The 7,681-nt window shown below is 37.7% G+C and overlaps 1 protein-coding gene across 1 annotated transcript in view; it reads left to right on the top strand.

Annotated features, from left to right (window-relative positions):
- The first annotated feature begins 2,140 nt into the window (after nt 1–2,140).
- The window catches only part of MS3_00002440 (uncharacterized protein), a 50,078-nt gene continuing 44,537 nt past the window's right edge, over nt 2,141–7,681 (top strand). The window contains exons 1-6 of the mRNA XM_051210035.1: nt 2,141–2,330; nt 2,365–2,536; nt 2,574–2,792; nt 3,332–3,712; nt 5,857–6,245; nt 7,271–7,642. Of these exons, the coding sequence (XP_051075521.1) occupies nt 2,699–2,792; nt 3,332–3,712; nt 5,857–6,245; nt 7,271–7,642 (1,236 nt within the window). The 5' untranslated portion in view covers nt 2,141–2,330; nt 2,365–2,536; nt 2,574–2,698. The remainder of the gene's footprint in view (nt 2,331–2,364; nt 2,537–2,573; nt 2,793–3,331; nt 3,713–5,856; nt 6,246–7,270; nt 7,643–7,681) is intronic.

The following is a 7,681-nucleotide window of genomic DNA, read 5'->3' as shown; positions in this document are numbered from 1 at the left end:
CCCTTCTTATCCTATTAACTACACGTTTGTAACTTATTTTTGTGTAACTATAAATATTGATTAATGTTTGGCTAAAGGTGAGTTGGCTTACCCGCCATCTCCACTGCGCGTCACTTTGGTTTGTTCTATTCCATTCGCTTCATATACAAAATATATGTATTCACAAGTCCATTCTCGTTATTTGACTTATCTAAATACGTTATCGGCTAACGCGATTTAAGTCGATGACTATATACGAGGATAGGCGGTAAAAAACATTCATACGATCTAATTGGAGTCAGATCTCGGGCCACTAAAGTGGAGAGCCCGTCAACAAACATCGTCCGATCTTAATGACGGCAAAATAAAGGGCCCCACAAAAATCTGAAGCTATGACCTCACTTCCATTGACCTGAACTTTTTACTGATGCGAATATGACCTGCCTGGTTCTCCGTGCTATGGCCCGGTGAGATCCATCTAGCTTTGTGTATGTGTTTGTGTGTAATATTGTGCCACGTATAACCATTTCACTGAATGCATATAGACTTATAAATCTCCCTCCATTTTAGTTCCTTTCTCCTAGTCCATGTTATTCCATGATATCTTCATAACCTGTGTTGTTCATCCCGACTTTGGCGTTTGAGTCTCCAATTAGGATGTTCAGGTCCTTTCTTAGGCGATTCTTTACGGTTGATTGCAGCCTTTCATAGAACTGATCTTTATTGTTGTCGTTGCTGTCATTGGTGGGCGCGTAACATTCATTGTGATTCCCTCCTTCTTTGTTTTAAAGAATGCTTACGGATCCTAGATCCGTGAGATTCCCATCTTATAAGTGCATTATGTGCTTCTTTTGACAGCATCAGAGCAAATCCCTGAATGTAAAGAGCATTCCCCTCCTCGTCACCGTAGTACAGAAGCATCTTCCTTATATCTAACCTTTGCTGTCTAACTTGGATCCAATCGGTTTCACTGATTCCGAGTACTGCTAAGTTGTGTCTCCCCACTTTCAAAGCTATCTGACTGGTCCTGCCGGTCTTCTACATTGTCCGGACGTTCCGTGTACTCAGAAAAAATTGTTGTTCTGGTTGTTAGAAGAGGTGTCAACCTCGTGACCTCCGAAGAATCTCGGCTTTCATCATGAGGCGTCATAATTCTTCCTTTAACTCCAAGGTCAGAGTTTAAATGGTTTAATTTTTTAATCTGGTTAGTGTTTTTCAGCAAGAATCTCTTCCACGGGATGGGGTTGCCCACCTTATGCTTAATCCTCATTTAAATGCGGGCTTAGAACCAACAGTAACCATAGAAGCGCTACAGGTGGAGTCAAGCCTTGCGAAGACCACCTCAAATCACTGAACCTTTACTCGTAAAGTATAGAGATCTCATAGGTGGCCTTATAATGACTTATAGCATCCTAAACACTCCTGAGCATCTGATGGAATGCCTACTTAAATTCAGTTTCAACATAAACATTTGGAGTAACACCCCTAGAACATAACAGAACTGGCTATAGGCACACCCTTTGCTCTTTACGAGTAGTCAAGTTCTGAAACTCTCTGATGGCTTAGCTTGCCAAAGAGACCCACCAGAAGTCTTTCAAGAGGAAGCTTGACATGTTCTTAATAACTAAGGACAGTATCTCACTATGATTCACTAGTATTTTTCTCTCTTTTACTGAGGATGACACAGGTATTCAGTGTTTGACAACGCTTCTACCAGTAGAACCTTCTAATATGATTTGTACCCACCGAGAGAAATCAAAAGACAGAGTCGAGGAGATCGGAAGTGTATTTGGCGATAACCAAAATATCAGAATTCTCTGATCTAATCTGGCTAGCGATTGCGGTTGATGTTGAGCACGGCGTTACCACACGTGATCTTGTGCGGATGCCTGACCGAGCGCCTTCAGCTAGATGAGTCCACTAAAACATATGGTCAGCATGCAATGTCGAAAACTTACAGGGCTATTTATTTTGGGGATCTATTTACCGCTACATTACCGTTAAATAGATACAGATTCCTACCTGTAGGCTTCGGTGATCCACTACTACTAGACACGGTAGCGCGTTTAACGGAGGCTTCTTCCATTCCTCCCCGAACCATTTGGACCATTATGCCACTAAATATATTACGGTGCGGTAGGTATGAAGGTCGTCCTTGAGGATTTAATACTGCCGGGAATTCAAAGCTCTGCGCTCCTGTACTCCCAAAGTTTAGCATGTGGTCTTCTGCAAAATCACTCAAGTGCATTGTTTGGGATGTAGTATGTAATGGGAAAGCCAACCGATTGCTGGAAATGGAAAACAGTCTTCGAAAACACAAACAGCTACTATTATCTCCGCTTTCGTTTCCTGTAATTCTCCACTGACTCTAACCATTTTTTACAGGGCAAAAATGAACGTGATTATGAAGTTGTTAAAAATGCTAATAGTTCGGCAGTTATGCTTCCCGAGTTCCCACATAAGGTGGTACTGTCGGAGGATATAATTCAGGAGTCACTGTTTATTAGTGAAGTCTTCAACTTCAATGAACTTAGAGCTGTAGAGCTTTGCCTAACAGGTACATGTTTTTTAATGATCAACTAATAATCTAATAGTTGAAAGTCAACTGTCCTTATTTCCTCGTCTTGGCCGAGGTTTTGTCGCCGTAGTTCTCTATTATGAGTCTCATCTCTCCATTATCGACACATTGGTTACCTTGATTGGTGCTCGTGATGGAGGGATGTGGTCGAATTCTACATCGTCTGAGATTTGTCAAGCTATCCATTCATTTACTGATGAACTGTCTGCCAATGGACTATTCCCAAACATCTTAGGTGGGTTTCCATTATACTACTAAACTCTGTATATCTGCATTTATATGTTCGAGTGGATGAATGGTGGTTGCAAGAATTTTTCACTCACTTCTGTTAGCTTAGTAACTGTGAGCACGGTACAATTAGTGTTCCCAAAACATAGTCCCATTAACTATCTTGTCATCCAAAAATTTTATTTTATTGTTAGAAATGGCAATGCTAATTTCCCGAAAATGATTTATTGCATTAAGGGAAAATAACAATATTTCCCAAATTTTCAGTGTCCTATGTATTTTCTACAAAGCGTATTTGTTCAGTGTAATCATGTAATATTAACAAGATTTTTGAATTGTCAATTTGTACTTCTAGTAGACAAACATGATATGATTTAGTCCTAGGTAAATACCTGGTATATTATCCTACATGTGATGGTTAATTTACACTGAACACTTCATAGGAGAATGTGCTAATTTTTAGAAGTTAAAATCGTTTTTATTAATCGTTTAATTTCCCTAATGAGTGACTTCACTCAAGATTTCTTCCTGTATTTCCATCCCCAGGTGTCCTACGATCATTCTCCGTGTATAAAGAATTTTCTCGTTTGGAAAGCTTACAAGTCTTAGGTGATTCAAAGCACCGACATGATGTGTTTATGATGTTGAAAAATATATCTGAAGGTCTAGCTGAATGTGTTATGTTATGGTCGTGTCAAAGTGTCCTAAACTTAGACGAGTTTAAGTTAGTTTTGGATTGCTTACTCAGTTCAACACCTGAAGGGTCTGATACAAAAAACAATGACAATCAAACCCAACTTACGTTCCAAAATAATGGGCAATTGACTAGAGAAGGAATGCATCTACTTATGTCTTTGTTGCATTGTTTACAACCATTTTCTTCAAACACATTATGTGCGGATCAAGTTTCAGATCTAACGGATATTGGTAAGCCTTTGTAACTTGTTATAGAAAAAAGTATTGATTGGTAAAATAAATTAAACGAAGTTTTATTCCTTGTGCCCACTGCTTTTAGTTCACTCAGTTTAGTCAGTGGTTTAAAATTCAGTACATATATTATTCTTGATTATATTTAGTTATAAGCTAAAAATATTTTCTATTCTTTGTTTTAAACACACACAGTGAATTTTTTAGACTACATCCACTAATTGCTGAAGTATCACACAATAATCATATCACCTGTTATTAATATCTGTCCAACCTAAAGTCAAATTAAAACGTAGTGTCCGTTTGTAAAGTAATTGGCTCTTGGTCTAAGCCATGTTGATAGATACAGAATACTTGATTGAGGTCCACGTGATAACGGCGATCAGTAGTTGGAAACGTGCAACATAGCTCAGATTCAGTCGCAATTATACATGTGTATTCATTCTTTTTCTCAGTCTAGAGTTTTCCATATACACCCTTTCATCCTGTCTTTTTAAACATGTTCTTAATGTTCGATCTTTCTCATTTTCATTGCTACTACTGCTTTGCTATTAATCTTGTTAATTTCATCTCATGAAAATGTAGTATGGGTGCTTGGGGTAATGCATATATGTACAATTGTCTACTTTGATTCTATAGGGATGATAGTTTATACTACACATTGACCTTAGATAGGCAAGGACTGAAAACGAGGGACGTTTTCACAGCTTTCATATTAGTGTGGAACTCTTCAGTGGTGGGAACCCACAACTTTGGGATGGATTTTACTTAGGGACTTAAGGATTTGCAGGTCTCTCACCTTTTGACTACAGATGATATTTAGTGTTTCACACTTCTTAACTTTAGTTAATCTACGATACTGCGCGACGATCATTCATCGGAATCGGTGATGAGTTACTTCCAACATAGGCGAACTCCGCCATTCACATTTTTTCACTACTAAATTTTTGTCGAAGTTAGTAGCATGATTCCAAATGTTTAGTATTAAGATATTTTGTTTTTGATGACTGGATACCAGCTCAATGATCTAAAAGTAATGCTCTTGTTCATTATGGTCCCGACTATTTAGTGTACCGTTCTCAATAATCAGAATTACAGAGACTATTATTATTATTATTATTATTATTATTGACTCAATAAGTCATCTGGTCTTCAGCTATACGAGTGTAATTAGTCGAGTTAATACTTATTTCTATAATGACTATTCCGACCCGAAGAAAAAGTCGAAGTTAATTTGTATCATAACAGACAAAACATTGACTAACGTTCAGGGGACTGAGTTTGTTTTATACTCATTAATTTCAAGATATTCTTAGATATCTGTAGACTATTCTATTTTATGCTACTTCTAAAAGGGATTGATACACTTGTGGTTGTTAGATTATTCTCCTTTTTCAGGTGTAGTAGTATCCGTGAGAGTCAAAATAGATTAAGGGTCGAAAATGTAGTACAGAGAGTAGAAATTAAATAAGGTGATAAAAAGTATAAAGAACGACTGAAACTGGAGATTTGGAGGAAGATAGAAAGTTTGTTTCCATCTTCTCTACTGCGGCCAGTTCTGAATCATGTTGCCCAACATCTCGAACCGCTAATTCTGTGAACTCATGTCAAGTGATCTGCACCTGATCCGCCTCACACTAAGTCATTGTCTTTATGAATGGATACTACATCTTGATCTGCCTGTCTCAGGGCTTTTTCCAACCTATGAGAAACTAGTTATAATACTTTTTCAATGGCTAAAAATATATTATCATTTATTTTGAGCAATTTAACGTTAAGGTCATTTAAGAGTTATCGATTTACTCGTCTACGCATGGAGTCTAAATTGCATGCTTTTGCTGGGATGAATAGTGTTTATTCAACAGGACGTGCGAGTTTGTAGAGAGAGTATAGCGACCGAAACAATAAAACATCTTAAGATACCACAGCCATCAAGCGATAAAAGGAAATGATTTCCTCAGTTACCAAAACTATGAAAAAAAAGAAACAGTCTGGTTTTTGTAATGCTGTAACGTTTATTTATCTTAATGTAGGAATTAGTAATTTCCAACAAACCAGTTACATTCCATATAGCATGGCTTATAATTGGTTCACAAATATACTTGGCACCTAACGTTTTATATTCGTCAATCACCTTTTTATAGATTGGACTCATCCGCTTTACACCGATCGCACTTTTGCTGCTAGTATTGGACGTTTACTAGATAACCAAAAATCCTTATTCGAACACCGTACCGAAGAAAGCGATTCGGATCGGCTAAAATTATTAGCATTTATAAGATTGTCTTGGGCATTGTGCCTTCGAAGAACAAGTCATTTACGTGCTGAACTGCGCCGCCGTCAGACAGTTGACGTTAACAGATCGACACCTTATACTGTAGCTAATAGGAAAGATCTTGCAGCACTCAATGAAGAGGATTTTGGAATTGGCGGAGATGAAGAAGATGAATTACAAGCTGCTTTAGCTATTGAATCTGGAGCGCTTGAATTTGCTCGTAAACAAATTTTGAACACTACAGACTTTGAACGTGAGGTATGTTTCGTAGGAGCTTATGTAGTCTGTCACCTTATCCAAATAATAATTTTTTCAATTTATCTAAGATCCTTGGTTGAATATGTTTGGTTTCATCAAAAATAACTAAAAACAAGTGCTTTTTCTCACCACTTAAAGTACCTTCAGTTTTTTCTATATAAGTAGCCTTTATATGGATAGTATTAAAAAAATTTTCATCAAAACACTAACTACTTTAAATGACAAACATGCAGTTCGATCAAATATAATTTGCATATTAGAAAAATAATTTTGAATGAAGTTTAAAACAACTACCACTGGGAAGATTTCATTATTTGTTCGATTTAAGAAATGGAGTATAGTATCAGAAGCCTTAAATTCATTTTAGAAGGGCCCTACGTATGTTAAAACGTTTTCTCAAAAATGGGGACTTGAGTCGTATGTATGTATTACGGAATGATGGTAAGTCAGTTGACGAAGTCGTGAATCTTCATCGACTGAGATGGTTGGGCCACGTGTCGCGTATACCTGAACACCGATCACTACGATGCGCAATACTGTCTAGTGTTGGGGATGGTTGGAAAAAAGTTAGGGTCGGCTAAACCAAAATGTGGCATCAGTGCTTGAAGTCACTAACTGCTAGTCTGAGCCATGTTGGTAGATACAGACTACTCAGCTGGGGTCCGTGTGACTATCGTAACCAATGGTTGGAGATTGTGGGTGACATGGCTCAGAATCGATCACCATGGAGTAGGTGTATACACTCTCTGTCTTCACTTAAACTAAGAGATTAAAATTGCTTCATATCTTTCTTTATACGTACTAATTCTTTCTTCCCGTACTATATCCTTATATGCAATCTTTCTTTTATATATTACCATCACTGAATTAACTACTTATATGAATCCGGTGTTCGTCTTGTTGTGTTAATGAGGTATGGCAACTTGAACCGATGCATCTATGTGTCTGATCCTACGTTGTAGCCGACTGACTGACTTTTCTTCTTTTTTGGCTGTTTCTTGATACGTTTTGTTCTTGCTTTTCAGCCTCTCTGGGTGTATCGTATGCATTGTATTGTTACTGACTTGATTGTGCACATGGCAGTACGAGTGAAGGAAATCCGATTGCGGGATGAAGATATACTTAGGTCTACAGGTTTTGATCCGTCGTCTACCGGGCACGGTTTCGCAAACTTTTTACTGTTGATTGCTCAACTTTATAATCAACCTGGTTCTCGTCTACATGGTCGATTGGGCTTGGAATTTTGGTGGCCTGTTGGTGAGCTAATTAATATTGCACCAGTAGCGTTGGGTTCAAATGATCTATTATCTCCAAGTACTGTTGATAAATCTCCTAGACCAAAGCTCCATACTTACGGTAGTCAGTCACGTAATGCAGAACTTGATAACATTCGACAGGTTAGTTTTTATACCATTATTTTGTCATTAACTTTGTAT

This window comes from Schistosoma haematobium, chromosome 1 (genome assembly GCF_000699445.3).
Source record: "Schistosoma haematobium chromosome 1, whole genome shotgun sequence".
Taxonomy (NCBI): domain Eukaryota; kingdom Metazoa; phylum Platyhelminthes; class Trematoda; order Strigeidida; family Schistosomatidae; genus Schistosoma; species Schistosoma haematobium.
Note: the sequence above shows the minus strand (reverse complement) of the source record. Positions and strands in the feature narration are given on the sequence as shown.